This window comes from Rhipicephalus microplus, chromosome 7 (genome assembly GCF_043290135.1).
Source record: "Rhipicephalus microplus isolate Deutch F79 chromosome 7, USDA_Rmic, whole genome shotgun sequence".
Lineage (NCBI taxonomy): Eukaryota > Metazoa > Arthropoda > Arachnida > Ixodida > Ixodidae > Rhipicephalus > Rhipicephalus microplus.
Genome location: NC_134706.1, coordinates 15,637,756 through 15,654,826, shown reverse-complemented (window position 1 = coordinate 15,654,826; position 17,071 = coordinate 15,637,756). Strand labels below are relative to the sequence as shown.

Sequence of the window (17,071 nt, the reverse complement as noted above, 5' to 3'; positions counted from 1 at the left end):
CTCGATCTCGAAATGGTTTGGACTGCGATATGAATGGTCTTAACTGCACTAGAAATGGTCTTATGTGCTTTAGAAATAGTCTTCTAGAATTGGTTTTAACTGAGCTATAGCATCACTATAAACCACTTTACTGACACAACGCGAGCAAGAATGAGCAGTGGCCGTGATCTTATCTGAATTCACGTGTGACGTGTTTTTACACAGAAAAACCAAAATATATTCACTTTACGCGAACAAAGGTTGGCAGAGTGGGACTTCTTCAGCACGTTTCCCAACAATGGGGCAATATTCTTCTCTGATTATGGCTCAGACTCAATACGGGCGATCGGCTCAGCAGTGGGTATGCAAAGTTTTATGGAGTAACATTACTAGACAATATTGAGCTATAATAAATCGATTTGAATAGCCAATTGTCGGAAATTAAAGATTTAAAGCACACATAATTTAGCAGGATACTGTTTTATTTACAATGACACATTCCTCAGTGGCAAAAAGAAAATATGGCTGTGTCTCAGATTAGTGGCCCCAAACAAAAGAAATGGTTCGAAGAGATGGTGCTAGTATTTCTTTTCTCGAAATGTGAACGTTGATGCAGAGGTTTTAAAGCGACGAAGTGGTGGGCTTGTAATGTACAAAGTGTTTATTAGCATTGGAGAACTGCGATCAGACTGAGCAGCAGGATGAGACACACTACACGCTAGGTGACTACACGCTAGGTGACAACTTCACCCATTAGGATTTATCTAATCTTATTCTGTTTCCTCTATACAATTATTTTCCAGTCATGAATTCTGAATGCAGTGCTGTAAAGGAGCATGTTATAGAACCATAAGGGTCTGCATGCCTTCACGCGTCGCACTACGAATTGTGGACCCTTTGCATAACAGCTTCACAGCTGTTACGACTAGGTCAGTGTTGCATGGAACATATTATTTTCAGCAGTTATGTCTCCGACACTGCACTTCCATTGGTATCACGATGGTGATACCAATAGAAGTGCAATGTCAGAGACATTGCACTTCTATTGCAGAATGCCACCCCATACCTTGTACACCCGGACTGCTACAAGTACTATCACACTGAAACGATGTACAAACTTTTAATGTTAAATAAAAGTCCGTCCTGGCAAGTGGAAACTGGCAAGTGAGCAAGTAATACAAACAAAAGCTGTGCTGCATTCGCATCACTCTTGTAATGCTTCTGTAATGGAGGCATGTTGATGACAGTGCAGCCAAGATCACACTTTGAATTTCATTTGCACAGTTATGACTAAGCAAGCTGTGCTCAAAAAACACACACATTTTCTGTTAGCAAGTGCACAGTTCGCAGGTAACACCTGGTGTGTGTTGCAATTTTTCTGGTTTCGGAGAGGCATGCAAAGGCGACTGGTTAAAGATGCTAGCATGGCTATCCCAAGCATCTGAGCTGAACCTATAAGTGCATGACAAAACTACTAACATTAAAACAATGGTCAAACAGCAGCTCTTCCAGGTGGGCTAATGAAAAAAATTATGCTAAATTACTTATTTATAACTGCTGATGATCCAATAATTATGGAAGCATCGACAAAACTAAGCTCACACCTGAACACAAAACATAAAAAAATACTAGCTTTAATTGCGTTTTGTGTAAGGTAATCAAGAAGTGCATCAGCCAGGGCTTCAAAGGGAGAAAAAAATCAGCTGAGCTTCATAGCTGAACGAACAATACAGCAAGCATTTGTTTTACCAGGTTGGTGCTTATTTCTTAAGCTACTTCCCAACATCAGCGTGATGTCCACTCGAGTAGTGCAAGCTGATGACAATTTACTTAAGCCAATCTGAACTTCGCCTACAACCAAAGCACTGAAGCTGAAGGAACAAGCGCCAGTGATTCGTTTCAATTGACTCCATTCCATGCTTATCACCGACTGTTCATAGATTCACAGCATGATGAGAAGAGGGTCAAGAGTACCAACTGGACAAAGCGCAAGAAGAAAAACGATACAATACAATCGTTACATTACTCCAGCCAAGATGGTAAAATTAAAAAAGGGTCCTGTGGCACTCTGCAAATCCAAGAGCTATGAACACTGAAGTGCCCGCTACCGAGTGGTGACTAGAATGCTGTGGCGGGGGCCATTCTGTCATGCCCCTGCATTAGGAGCTTCAAAAGAAATTCTGTTTAGAGTTGAAACCAGATTGTAGGCTAAACTAGGTTGTTTAAGTTTGCTTAACATATCCTTACGCAATAATAATTCTGCTGCAAAGCTAAAGGCATGAAAAAGGTTGAAGAAAGAGACGAAGGACAGATGGATGATCAGTATGTTCAGCAAACTCAGGCACCATCTCGCCCAAGAACAAGTTCGTCTTGGGCGAGATGCTTGGGCTAACCTTCATCATCAAAGTATGCAGGCGATACTTGTTACAATGAAGGCGTGCACATATTTGCAGAAACGTGTGATACCGACAAGATGAAATATTTTTGGAAAGCACAAAATTACAGCACTGGCATCAATCACAATGTTAAATAAACTGATATCAATGAGAGTGTCACGTTTGTCAATGTCACACAGCAGGATGAGTTTCAGATGGACTGAAAAGAAGCAATGGTTGAAACTACAATTTTATTCTTATGTGTTTTTCTTTCCAATTTTGACGTGAATGTAGGATGACAGAAGCTGTTCATGTGATGCATATGGCAAATAACAATTTGTTGCTAAGTGAATTAGCACTATAGTGAGGTTGGCTTGTATGCATGAATAAATCAAAGCCCCACAATGAAGAATCATCAGATGATAAAGTGATTGGGAGGTTATAGAGAGCCTGCACAATCAATCAAGTGGGTAGCGTAGCTATATTAGTCTATACTGCAGCACTAAAGATGACACTGCACTTGGTTTTTCTGGCAATCTGTCTTGAACTGTTCAACAATGCCACCATGAGTTCTAGATTAAAACTGAGGTGATTAAAACAAAAGTGATAATCAGGAAAGCCTAGCAGTCAATGAGAATGCAGCTTGTACAGCTAACTTTGTGAAAAAAAAAGAGATATGTAAACTTTTCTAGGCCTTCTTGAATATAGCTTTGCACTATACTTCATGCAAAGTTGGGTGCATCTTGCTTCTCACTTGATTATAGAAGAGAGACCGAGAAAAGGAAGAACATTTGATACTGAAAATCACAGAAAGCATTGAAAACTACATTTCTGGATTCTTTCGGCAACCATGTGCACTTGGATGTAATCTTTGCAACACACAGATCCCAAGCACTTCAGAGCTACCGATATCTGCATACGCGAGCGTACCAATTCTGCCTACATAACTGAGAGACGTAGTTTTTCAATGCAAATGTCAAGTCGCGAACACATCCGAAAAGTAGTGCTGACTTACTCATGAAGTTCGATCACAAATGCAATGTGAGCTATATGAGCAGTGGTCGCCACAAAAAAAAAGTAAGAAAGCAGTGGGTGAGGATCATGAAAATGCCATTATTGCTAGAACTAGTACGCACAAATATCTGTAAAGAACACTACTACACTTACTACCACTATGAAATCTGATGAGCTGAACTTCTATAAAAGCACATTTTATGGTTCTATAGTGTCCCCCTCGCCTCTTTAAATGTGCGATATTGCCTGCATAACTTATCATTTTCCCATCATCTCACAGCCATTGCCGTCCACTGTCGTTAGTTGACATTACAGTGATTATGCCAGTGTGCTAATGGTAAGGAAGCACACAGTAAATTAAGGACCTGATCACCGCAGATATTGAATCCTCTTCGTACCCTTGCAGGTATAGGAACCTTTTGAAAGTATAGGTATAGATGCTACAGTAACCAGATATAACCTGTGAGCTTTGCTCTTGTTTCTATCAACCTACAACTCTGTGGGCATCTGCAGTGCAGATGCTGATATGTTGAAAGAAAAGAACAAAGGCGAGAAACGGCATGTCCAGTTTCCCACAAGTAGACAGCCCGCAGACTGGACAAGTAATATGTATACAAAAGGCATTTGATCAACATCTTCTGTACAAACCTAACAACACAACACATTCGAAACACACCTTTGCAGATCTATCTTCACTTGGGCCGCTGTATGCACAGCAAAGATCGTCGCACATGCCCGACACAAAATTAACAGTCTTTTCTGTACTGGACAGTTCGAAGGCACACACTTTTCACACATGTTCAGTCAACATCGGCACAAGACTGACACTTGATATCAAATCTTCTGTACAATAGGTGTTCGAAGCTTATGGTGTGTAAAATCTGAGAAAAAGCTGAAATACTTTCACAAACCAGGGCAATTAAACCTGGAGTATTCTTTATACTAGCGTACATGACCAATATAATGTTCCATTCAATGTACAAGTGACTGAAAAAAAAAATCCGATAAGTGCTAAAAATTGCATTTTACTTTGCTGGAGCTGCACTTTTTGAAGTTTTGATATCAACTATACGTAAACAAGTGCAGTCCTGTCATCTGCCATACAGTGAGCAAGCTGCTATAAGTGTGCAATATCAAAAAGCAACACCGATTTTTCAAAATGGACACAACTTGCAATAATCATGCAGTAGGAATGACTGTTTTAACCTTTGTGCAAAGGAAAATACCTATTTAAGAGTATGCGATATGCTGCCACACTAGCAATGCTTTACCATAGCTGATTAGAGCAGCTGCGACACTATTTACCTATTTCAGGTGCAGAAATAGTCGAGACATCAGCATCTTAATGAACAGAGGTACCAGTCACAGATCTGCAAACATTCCGACAGACCGGTTACTCCTGGGTACAAATCAAACCAAGGAAGTATGGTCAATGACAAGGAATCTTAATGTCACACAGATGCCTGGTACCACAAACTGGTACCAGTACCAGTGACATGGTCCATAATGAATCTGGAAAACTGCAGCACCAACAAGATTTGCCAATGAAAATATCAGAGCAGCTGCCGTCGGTGCAAAGCCGTAAATTTCCAAGGCATTTCGTCTATTGCATTGAACCGGTGAGGACTGCAAAACTGGTTCAAGTGAAGAGTGAAAAATGTTGAGGCTCTTTGCTTCACGCAGGAAGATAAGAAATGATGACTAGAAAAAGTTTCACCAACCTCGGCAGTCAAAGGCAAAAAGAACTGTCCTTTCGCACTCATCGAGCAAAGGTAGGTTTCGCTTTCGCTTTATACATACATTGGTGGCAGTTTCCTTGCATATTTTACCTTCCCACAAGTCCCGTCTCACAATGAAACGCCTTTAAGACATAACAACAGCAACAAATTACACCAACAGCGCATTTTTTTTTCTCTCCAATTAGTTATTCATTAAAAATATAGCTACAGAACTTGGTTAATCACTTGCTTCAAGAAGCAACAAGCATTACATAAGGGTTTTGGTGTCGTTCCCATTTGGTGATGCCAAACCAAACTGCCTCCTAAAACTCGGCAAGTTGGAAGTAAGCATTAAGCATATGCATATCTAGACACAGCCTTATGAAGCCGATATGTAACATTGTACAGATGCTACATAGAAGACATGTATTGAGCAAGAAAATTTTGATATTGAAGAACAAAGAAGTGAAAGCTTTTTTTTCACATAGTAAGAGTGATATGCCATAGCAACTGATGATCCACATGACCAATAATGCGATTTCAGTGAGTGAACAGTAATTTTTGGGTCGAAAAATAACCTTTCTTTTCGATAAGTGGTATCATCGTCAAAAGCAACTATGTGGAGGTGAGGATATTTTACCGCAGTAATAAGCGGGGAAGAAGCAATAACACCGATACAATGCAGGAGCCCAAATTCACAGCATCCTTGCATGAAGATTACGTTTATCGGCTTCACGAGGCTGCAGAACACACATAATGTAACATTCAACAATGATGAGCCGTCTGTCACATCATCAGACGAACTCTACTCCCTCAAATTTGTAGTCACCTATCTTGGTCTCGGGGTAGAGCACCTTGCCGTCCTCGACGCGAATCACAGTAATGTACGACGCGGTCTTTCCTTTGTACTCCTCCGACTTGAGCGCGAGGATGAGGCTGTCCCTGTCCGAGCGCGTCAGGCTCGGCACGAACTTGACCGACGAGAAGCCGTGGGTGGGCAACAGCGGCCCGACCTGCGTCACACGGACGCGGGAAAACTTGGGGTCGGTGCGCAGCATGAGGTTGGTGCCCTTCTCTTCATCCTCGACTTCGTTGTAGGCCGTGGTGCTTGCACGGCGCGGCAGGAAGAACCACTCGCCGAAGTGGTGGCTCCACGCGACGGCTTCGTGAATCATGTAGCCTGGAAAACGACAAAGTGAGACCTTGGGTCATTCAACCGCTTCGAATGGGTTTATCTATGCAACGACACTCCTTCATTTGACACCGCGCTACTTTACCCGATGCTGCTCTTATCTGCAGAAGACCATGTTCTTGAGCTCGTTGGTGCCAGCCGAAAATCGTAACGTAAAACGAAATGCGCGTGTGGTTCTGTGTGTATCGTTGTGTCTTTTCGCACTGCATCATGACTTCCAGCTGTCCTTTCTCGCAAGCTGCAGAAAAGAATTTTGAGCAAACTAGGACGAGTACTAGAACAGCCGGGACTACTGCTACTCGGAGCTCTCGCACATCATGAAAACAGCGCAAATTACGGCGTAGAGAAGAGGAGGTTGAAGGACGCATCCAAGCGCTGAACCACAGTTCAGCGCTGCGGTGTTCCTCAATATTACCTTGTCTAAGCAGTAATTTTGGCAGCTTTGAAGGGGTTCAGGAACTATTAACAATTAGCGAAGCTGCCCGTTCTTGTACTCGAAGAGCTCATTCGCACTGTCAATAAACAAAGGTCATGTGAGTGACTGGTAACCAAGGAGTGGTTACGATGACAGCTCCTCCTACGGGCTAGCACACAGCCTACCTATGGCAACCCCAAAATGCCTTATTTAGTTGTCATTACAGATGGGTGGGGGGGGGAATACAATACAGTTGAACCCCTTTATAAGTGACACTGATATAAGAGACAAATGGGTGCAACAGACACCAGTGTGCCTATACGGGTGGATAAGAAAATGCTTACAAAATACCCTGCTTATAAGAAACATCTCATATAAAAGATAAGAATTATTGCCCAGAACATGCCTCTTATAAAGGAGTTCAACTGTAGTACAGTAAGAAAATTCGGGTTCCAGCACATTAACATTACAATAAATGCGATACACTGTCAATTTACGAAGTGATACATGGTATATACACAATATAAAGCAGGTTTATGGTGAAGACTTGTACTTACACAACCGTGAGAGTCCACTGCTGGATAACCAGCGGTGAACTTCAATATACTACATGCGAAGTAAGTTCTACTACTTCAGGAGAGAACCCATTCCACTGGCTTATCGTCCACGGAAAACATGACATTTTAAATATGTCAGTCGTGCAGCTTATTTCCTTTATCTCATTGGCATAAACTAGTCGCTGTTTACAAAAGTATTGCGAGGGCACCAGACCTGTTCGATTATGAAATACGTTGTGAAAAAGCTTCAGCCTCAGATATTCCTTTCGTTTGCATAGAAGTTACCCATCAAGCTTTACTTACAATTGGAGCCGTTTGCATAAGCTCAAACAGTCATGTTTAATAGAAAAAAAAAGATTTCTGGTTCCTGTGCCACCAATCATTTCAGAAGTATGATAGTGACCCAAGAAAGCCTCAAGCATGACTAACTTGGCTTATTTATACACGCTTAATAAGGGGAGGTGAGAGACACAAACAACTTTATCGAGTCCAGCAGTTTGGGGTTACACAGTTGACCCCAAAAGACGAGGTTGGAGAATATATGACTTTCAGCACTACGCATGTACCCACTCGCCCAAACGAGTGTGACAGCACTCGTCCGGTGTTTTTGTCTTTTTGTGCAACGTTTACTCTGCTAACCAAAACAATTGCTTTTTCATCGAAGTTACATTTCCGACCGTGTGTGACGGGCTGCTACGCAACCAACTTGGTCATGCGACCTCAAAGAGCCACCAAAGGCAAAATGCTGCCTACCTGGGGGTCCGTACTTTGCCCACTCGCACAGCCTACGGTAATTGTCCCGCCAGTCACGGTGCTCCACGCGGCCCCCCGGGGTCACTACCTTGATCCACTGGGGGTCGTGGTTGATCACGTGGCCCTTGCTATTCGTCCACTCCTTGCCCAGGCCACCTACGTATAGAACGCCTTCCCGAACGGTGGCCCACTCGCTCTTGAAGCCTGCGTGACACATCAGGGTGATTTAGCATAAAGATCTAATGGTAAAATTCAGCATCCTAATAAGGTATCGTGCTGGCTATTGGGGCCAGGGCTACACTTGCACAAATGAACAAATAAAAAAAACTAAGAGGAATCGAGCAATGGCTACAGCATGCAGTTCTGCGCGGCGGTACAGATGCAGGTTGAAACTTTTGACACGCGGAAATTACACAAGGCTAATAGACGAGACATGATCGAAGTACTGAATTCCAACAAAGCCTTTTTGCAATCAATGTGTCTTCTTCAACAGAAGCCATAAGTAGAGTACAAGGTGAATTATCAAGGCACAGGAAATTGCCACTGCAAGGAACTGATGCATCAGCACTTCATCGATTAAAATTCCAAGCAAACAATATGAATTATTGAGACGAGTGCAGAAAGGCAGTCACCAAAGTGCAGAACGTAGCTCTTGTTTTTGCTTCTGCATTACTATGCTTTCCAGTGAGTCCACATACACTTGGGCTAGAAAGATATATATGCAAGAATTCTTTTCTCAGGCTATTTGTTGGAAATCAGTGTTACATCCTGTCCCATCTGTTTTCCTTATCTTATATGTGCACTAAGTTTCATTACGGAGCAATGATACCTTAATCAGTACAGAATGAATGTGTAGGATGCTGATTGACTTATGATGTACTGTGAATTACCTTTGCAACCTAATGCTTTATAGGCTTAATATTCAACATAATGTTTTGTAATGTTTCTAAGGTTGTAGACTCGGACCTGCCAATGAAAAGGTGTTTTTTCATTGAATTGAAATCCATTCATGCTGTTATTACTACACTACAGTCAATAATTCCTTTTTTTCATTCTTGAATAATTTGGTCCTAATGCCTAATATTTGAGTTGTCCAATTAGCTTAATAAATGACTACGTAGCACCAGTAGGACGAGAACTCGAGTTTGACCTAGACTCTGACAAATTTCTCTACATTTATGAAGTGTTCAAAAAATGTGCAACATTTCTTTACAGTGATAGCACCCTTGCTTTCAAGTGAGCATTGAGCGTGAAGCATTGACAGTCGAGCTTGTTGGCAAAATCTGCATCAAATGAAACCCAAACAGCGGTAAGCTTTCGTGATGGTTTAGTGAGCGCCATCCGCTAATCACCATAAACAGGCACTCGCATATGCGCATAGCTGCCGAACAGGATGTGTGCGCCTGTCAATGGCGATAGCTGGACGGCACGAACAATACCATCTTAAAGGTTTGCCACTCTTTGGGTTTCATTTGATGCTCATAGTACATTTCCCTATTAATATGGAGAAGTTCTGGGCGATGAGACAAGAACATAAAAATGTGGGTGTGGCCACGTATCGCTGTTTTCAGATACTCTGTTAGGTATGATTAAGCTGCCATTCATCTGACGCAAAACTGTCATTGAAGAAGCCGAGACAATAGAAGCCGAAACAAATAGAGGGCTGGCGAAAAAAAAAAAAAAAACAATGAGGCAACAACGGCAAAAAAGACCAGATGAGTCACGTTCAAGAGGCCGTGATGCATTACCGCACAACGCAACAATGGAAGACACGAAGATCACTGGCACACGTGTGCTACCTTTTCTCCAGCCTGCCTACTCTTCTTATAGAAACAAAACACCACTGAAGTAAAGCAAGCAGTTTTCTCTAATGCAAGCCAACTTCTCAGAGTCTTTGAGCATTCTCAGGCTAACCTGTTCCCACGTGAATGCCACCTCCACAAGCCTAAATTTGAATTTCAAATTAGACCAGTTTGTTCACAGCTGTTCGTGCTACTTTTGATTTTACATCAAGCTGAATGTCAAAGGAAAGGTTTAGATTGTACACGCGGTCGCTTCCATTAAGCCGCATCGACACCCCTTTCACTAGGCGCTAAATGCGAATGTCCATTTGAATGAGCTTGTTCACAAGTGAAGCTGTGAGTTGAATCTGCACAAAACTGGACATCAAGCCCTCAGCATCAAATTATAAAACCTTGCATTAGGGGTGCAGACAACCTTTTTCTTACACAGGCGCAAGACCACATCACTTCCAATGTCACAGAGCTCTAAGCGAATTCCAGATAGGAGCACTGTTCACAGCAAAGCTACCAGTTGACTCCACGCCAATCAGCATGTTGACTGCAGAGCATAATGTTACTAGGAGCTCTTGCGTTATGGATGTAGATGTCCTGCATTACACCTGCAAGTACATGAGATCTTGGCACACTGACAAGACCAGATGAAAGTTTGTGTTCCCACACTTCCAAACTATTTGCAGATGCCAAGTCTCAAACTCTAGTTAACTTTACGATACCTCCATGCAAATGTGCATGTCGAGCTATTAACAATGTTAACAGAGTGCTACCAACTAGGAACGCTATATCTACATGCAAAATGTTTTCGGCTCCTAGAAGTTCACAAGAATATTTCAGGTCCTCGCTTGCGTGAACTGCTTGCAAACCTTAATCCGAATTTCTTAGTCAATCCTGTGGAATGCCAATACTGCATTACTAGAGCCACTAAACAAGTATCTTAGCAAAATTCATGAAGCAGAGATACTCAAAGAAAGATGTTCAAGAAGTAACGCCTGCGATTGTCTTCCACTGTGTTTATTGATAATTCATTTTACCCTAAATACCCACTTTGCCCATACACGTGCCCTGGTCACTATCATTGTCTTTTCTTTTGTCTGATTTTGGGTTTACCTCGCAGCCACTTTATCTGTCATCATACCTACGTCTCTTATCGCAGGTAGCGTAAGATGTCACAAATCGCCACAAGAATACTCACCCTTGGGTGCTTCCCCGTTGCCGTCGGTCAGCATCACCCACGGTACCACCCTGTTGTCCCTTATCTCGTACACCACTCCAGTCCTGTCGTCCATGGTGTAGAGTTTACCGTTGAACACCACCAGCTCGGAGAGCTCCATGCCGCGGCCTCCCATGGCGAACTGTCCCTTGAGCATGGTCATTCCGTCCTCCCACTCAATGCTGACCTCGCTCATGGTCTTGTCCACCACCAGGTAGCCGACCTTGAGGTAGCTCACCCAAGTGTTCTCGGTTCCCTTGAGCTTAGACTCCGTGTCAAGGTCGGTGATGCAGGCGATCTTGTAGCGCACCTTGCGTCCGTAAACGATGGGTTTCGTCAACGGGTACGTGTCGTTGTACGGCAGGTACTCCTTCAGGATGTGCTGGTGTCCGTGCTCGTGACCGGGACCGTCTATGTGGTCCTCGAGGATGTGGTACTTGCCCCAGGGAAGCAGGGCGTACATGAGAAGCAGGCAGGCGATGCCCGTCAGAGCCACGGCGACCACGAAGTTGACCTGGCAGCGCAGCGTCGAGTTGCCGATGCGGTAGGCCGTCGGCAGCCGGCCCGAACTCATCACCCAGTCTTGCATCTTCATTATCGAGTAAGAAGACGGAGCGCCCGCGGTTTCCCGGTTATCGACGAGTGGCACTCGAAGCTCCATTGTCCGCGCCCATTTGGCGGACAGCGTCCACGTCAGGAGTGGTGCCGCTCCTGTACCAGCGACCGCGAAAATATTTCACCCATGCTCAGCGGAGAGATTGAATGAGAACTCGGGTGATTGAATGGGGGAGAGCTGGCTGGCTAGCGAACGTCACTTCGCCAGCTGCTCGCTGGGCCCGGAACTATTCGCAGGTAGGCGACTTACGTGGCCACAACGCGGACTTCGGTAGCGTCGCTGTTCGCCGCGTTGATCGCTCGGAGGTTTAACGCGCACTCACAGACGCCGTGGCCGTACCGGAATCTTTTCTTTCCAGCGAGAATTCTCCCACGGACATTGTAACACCTGGCTGGCTGTCGACAGCTTGCGCGTAGGATTGACCAGGTAGCGGGCTAGCGGCTCGAGAACCGGCCGTTCGTAGCCAAGCGCGATCGTATGACGTGTTTTGTTGGTTTGCGTTATCAGGGCGTAAGCGAAAAGCGAAATGTCTAAAAACAAATAAGACTAATATTTCAAATGACTATGAAGTTGTAGGAGAGATAAATGCAGGCCGGAGTTCAAACATTGCGAAATTTGTTTGCTCCTACAATCAAGAGGTGGCAGAGCAAGCGATGCCTGTAAGCTTCATTTAAACGTGACTAGATGGCAGCACACTACCCATAAGCTGACACGCACACAAAAACAGTATCGAGTGCACGAAAAAAAGAACGGACACAAAAGCCATAAAAACAGATCTGTATTCTTGTTTCTTTCACCGTTATTAGTGACACCGTAACCGTGCACGTGTGCACGAACATATGGTAGCTTGAGACATATTAAATTTTAGGAAAATTGATTGGAGCGCAGCAAAGAACTCTCTCGATTCCGGTACCACCGTTCCCGCTCCATGCTCAAGCTGGGAGTGTGGCAGCTTGGGCTAGTTGGTATGGCATGACGATAGTTATAGCGCGAGAACAAAACGACGACACAGCGCTCGTGTCTTTCGTGTCCTTCTTGTCTCTGTGTCGTCGTTTTGTTCTCGCGCTATAACTATCGTCAAGCTGGGAGGCGTGGTTTTCAGTATCTAATTTGGACAACTAGTTTACCGAAACTTAAAGTAAAGATAAATAAAACACATAAGAGGGATTTTGTTTCTGCCTGAATCCAGACTATATATATGTGCAAAGAAATGCATACTAAATGACGTTTATTAATATTGGGCTGTTTTCAAGCCCTGATGAATCATATGCCCTAGCCATGCAGCGGCGTAGCCGAAAAATTCTTTAGGAGGGGGTGGAACACCATTTTGACATGGAGTGGCAGGGGCAGATATGGTTGAGTGCACGGAGGAAGGAAGACGAATACGTGATCGCAAAGTCCCAGCGCAGGCCCGTGTGCTCAGATTTGGGTGCACGTTAAAGAACCCCAGGTGGTCAAAATTTCCGGAGCCCTCCAATACGGCGTCTCTCATAATCATATGGTGGTTTTGGGACGTTAAAACATATATAAATCAATCAAAGTCCCAGCGCGGTGTAATGTGTATGAAAGGCCGGTATAAAAGGCAGCTTTCATAGGTTACGTGAAGGTGTTTGACTCAGTCGAGACTTCAGCAACAATGCAGTCTGCAGACACTACGGGATCAGGGCATCGACAAACTCTATATAAACATACTTGAATAAATCTATAGTAGACCCACAGCCACCATAGTTCTTCACATGGAAAGCGACAGAATCCCAATAATGAATGGTGTAAGGCAGGGAGACACGATCTCTCCAGTGCTGTTCACCGCGTGTTTATAGGAGGCTTTCATAACCCTAGATTAGGGAGAGTTAGGTATACGAGTTAATATAATATAATATAATATAATATAATATAATATAATATAATATAATAATATAAGAGTATCTGAGTAACCTACGATTTGGTGATGACATTGCCTTCATGATCCAAAGTCAAGATGGGAGCCGACAGATGGAAACGCGTAGTAGGATAATCAGAGTGAACAGTTGAAGTGCCTTAGAGAGGCTGAATAACTAGAAATGTAACTCAGAAGTGTGGCAGCTTGGGCTAGTTGGTATGGCATGACGATAGTTATAGCGCGAGAACAAAACGACGACACAGAGACAATTCATGTCCTTCGTGTCTCTGTGTCGTCGTTTTGTTCTCGCGCTATAACTATCGTCAGGCTGGCCGACGTTTCGATAGGAGGAGCTATATTTGTCAACGGCGCACTTTTAGGCGCACTTCATTGCGCCTAAAAGATATCAGCTTGACATTTAAACGGCAAGGCAACCGTCTCAGAGAGCACCAGCAGAGCCTGTCAGCGGTCGCCTATGGTTATTTAGTTCAGTTCAGTTCAGTTCAGTTTTATTTCCTTAAAGACCCCCATTCAGGGGGTGTTACATAAGGGGTGGGATTACAATTCAAAACAGCGGAGATTCAATTAACATTGCAAACAAACAGTTAAAATTGAATTAACATGGCAGATGATCGGTGAGGCGTTCCAGGAAGGTAGATGATGAGGCAATTGTGACAATGTCGTAGGGCAGGCCGTTCCAGTCTGAAGCTGCTCTGAGGAAAAACGAAGCAGCAAACGTAGTGGTGCGTGATGGCGGGCGGGCAACTTGAAGTGAATGACTGGTGCGGTGGGAAATGCGTGAGGCGGCTGTTATATAAGGAGCTTGATTGAGTGAAGAATAAAAAAACTTATGATAAAGGGTTAGGCTAGCAATGCGGCGACGATAAGAAAGGAGTGATAGGCCAGATTCATGTTTCAATGGTGAAATGCTGATGTCATATGAATATGAGGAATGGATGAAACGGGTGGCCCGATTTTGAACACCTTCCAAGGCAGTGATTAGGTATGCTTGATGGGGGCTCCAGATGGCAGATGCGTATTCTAATTTTGGTCTTATAAGCGATTTATACGCGAGTAATCTAACATGTGGTGGGGAAAGGCGAAGGTGGCGTTTAAGAAAACCCAGTGTTTTGTTCGATGCTGAAATGATGTTTGTAATATGGGCGCGCCATGATAAATTAGAACAAAGGGTGACTCCTAGATATTTATACGATTCTACTAATTCGATACATGATTTATAAATAGAATACTGAAAGCGAGAGGGATTGTGACGACGAGAGAAGGACAAGAGTTTGCATTTAGTGGGGTTGAGAGTCATTAGCCAAATATTACACCAGTTTATTATATTGTTAAGGTTGCTCTGAAGGATGTGATGGTCATGACAATTAGTAATAGTATGATAGATTACGCAATCGTCAGCGAACATGCGAATGTTACAGGAAACATGCAATGGTAAGTCATTAATATATATTAGGAATAGGAGAGGACCGAGAACAGACCCTTGTGGGACGCCTGAGGTGACTGGGAGTGGTTTAGACAGGTGGCCGTTAAGATAGACAGATTGCGAGCGGTTAGTTAGAAACTCCTCAAGCCACCTGAAGATGTTAGGATGCAAGTTTAGTTTTGAAAGTTTCAGTAACAGACGCTGGTGAGGAACCTTGTCGAAAGCTTTTGCAAAATCAAGGAATATTGAGTCGGTTTGGATATTACAGTCGAGATTAGTCTGTAGGTCATGAACGAATTGTGCTAATTGGGTTTCGCAAGAAAGGCCCTTTCGAAATCCGTGCTGTGAAGGATGAAAAAATTCGTTGGAGTCCAAAAAATTGAAGATTTGTGAGTAGATGACGTGTTCCATGATCTTACAAGGCACGCTGGTTAATGAAATGGGGCGGTAGTTCAAGGGTGAGTTTCTGTTACCTGATTTGTAGACTGGAACGACCTTGCCCGTTTTCCAATCATCCGGCATGATTCCTGAGGTGAGTGACTGTGAGAAGATAAGACATAAGTATGCTGCGCAAGTCGATTTCACATTCTTGAGGAGTTTCGAGTTGATGGAATCCATACCAGCTGATGAAGAAAGTTTTAATTTGTGGATTATAGATGAAATGCCTTCTTCGAAGAAGGTGACAGCAGGCATGAAAGTTTCTACGCTAAATGATGGCGACTGTGAGGGCATGTCAAGTTCAGTAGTGAAGACAGATGCAAATGCTTCGTTGAATATTTCTGCGCAATCATGGTCAGTCACTGTCTCGTGTGAATCATTCGTTAGTCTAATATCGGAAGGATGTGTGGGGTTTAGAACTTGCCAGAATTGCTTGGGGTTCCTGATTAAAAGATTAGGTAAGTCTATATGGTAAAACGAGTATTTGGCTTTACGAACAGATAGCAAATATGATTTTTCAGCTTCGATGTATTTTTGCCATGCAGTAGGCTTGCCGTTGCGTTTGGCGGTACGAAAAAGACGTTTCTTTTTGTTTTCAAGTTTTTTTAAATGCCGAGAAAACCATGGTTTATTGCGGTTAGTTTGAAAAGTAATCTTCGGGATAAACATATCAGAGAGGTGATTTACTTTGTCCTTAAAGATCAACCAGTTGTCATGAACTGAGCGCGTGTGAAATGTAGATTCATACTGATTAAAAGAGTTACTGAGATCTTCAGATATTGCACTATAGTTACCCTTATCATAAAGAACAATTGTTTTATTAGTCGTCTGTTTTTTGGTCGAGGTAAATGAAAATAAAGCATGTATGACCTTGTGGTCGCTGATCTCAGGAAGGTAAGTAATAGATAATAGGTTCTCGGGGCTATTGGTTAATATCAGGTCGAGAATATTTGCTGATCCTCGTGTGACACGGGTTGGTTGGGCGACTAATTGTGTAAGGTTAAAGTTGAGACATACATCGAGGAAGTTTTTCGCCTCTGCGTGACATGATAATGTAGAAGTAACTATGTTTTGCCAGTCAATATTAGGGTAGTTAAAATCACCGAACAGAAGAATGCGAGCCTTTGGGTAAGCGGAAGTAAGTTTTTGAATGGAATTGTTCAGATGACATGGAAAATTTGGATCCGTTTGCGGGGGCCTGTAGCAGACGCCAAGTAGGACAGTTACGGTGTTAGTACGACAAATTAGCCACAGGGATTCGGTATCGGAATCGACGTTAACAACGGAGCAAGATATGCCCCGATGAACTGCGATAAGTACTCCGCCCCCCCGTGAGCCATTTCGGTCATTTCGGTACACGTGGAAGTCCTGTAAGTCAGTTAATATTTCCGCATCCGTTATATCGCTGGTAAGCCACGTTTCTGTTAATACGATTATGTTGCTTTTTGATGACGAGATAATGTTGGATATGAGTTCACGTTTTGGAAGAAGGCTACGTATGTTAGTGAATATTACGGAAAACGAGAGAACATGACATGGGGAAGCCGTTTGGCGTTTTATTGCTCTTTGTTGGCGGGGTAACCGCTATGCAATTTCCTTAACCATGTGTGATGATGCGTCAAATATATAGCGCTTCGACCCGACGTGCAGTGTTTTGAACCGCAAGGAGAACTTGTCCGAAC

At 43.4% G+C, this 17,071-nt stretch overlaps 1 protein-coding gene across 1 annotated transcript; it reads right to left on the bottom strand.

The window, feature by feature from the left end:
* Positions 1–5,876: 5,876 nt before the first annotated feature.
* Positions 5,877–11,825, bottom strand: LOC119180151 (soluble calcium-activated nucleotidase 1). Its single transcript, XM_037431290.2, has 3 exons — positions 10,995–11,825; positions 8,004–8,207; positions 5,877–6,266 (listed from the first exon to the last, which is right to left on the bottom strand). The coding sequence occupies exons 1-3, from the start codon at positions 11,671–11,673 to the stop codon at positions 5,881–5,883; spliced, it is 1,269 nt and encodes a 422-aa protein (XP_037287187.2). The 5' UTR covers positions 11,674–11,825; the 3' UTR covers positions 5,877–5,880.
* Between the last annotated feature and the right edge of the window lie 5,246 nt (positions 11,826–17,071).

Excerpts from the sequence above, each read along its gene's own strand:
- LOC119180151 (XM_037431290.2), bottom strand. The coding sequence starts at position 11,673 with ATGGAGCTTCGAGTGCCACTCGTCGATAACCGGGAAACCGCGGGCGCT. Across the intron at positions 8,208-10,994 it reads CAACGGGGAAGCACCCAAGG|GCTTCAAGAGCGAGTGGGCC; the intron begins GTGAGTATTCTT and ends TGTGTCACGCAG. Across the intron at positions 6,267-8,003 it reads GGCAAAGTACGGACCCCCAG|GCTACATGATTCACGAAGCC; the intron begins GTAGGCAGCATT and ends GTCGTTTTCCAG.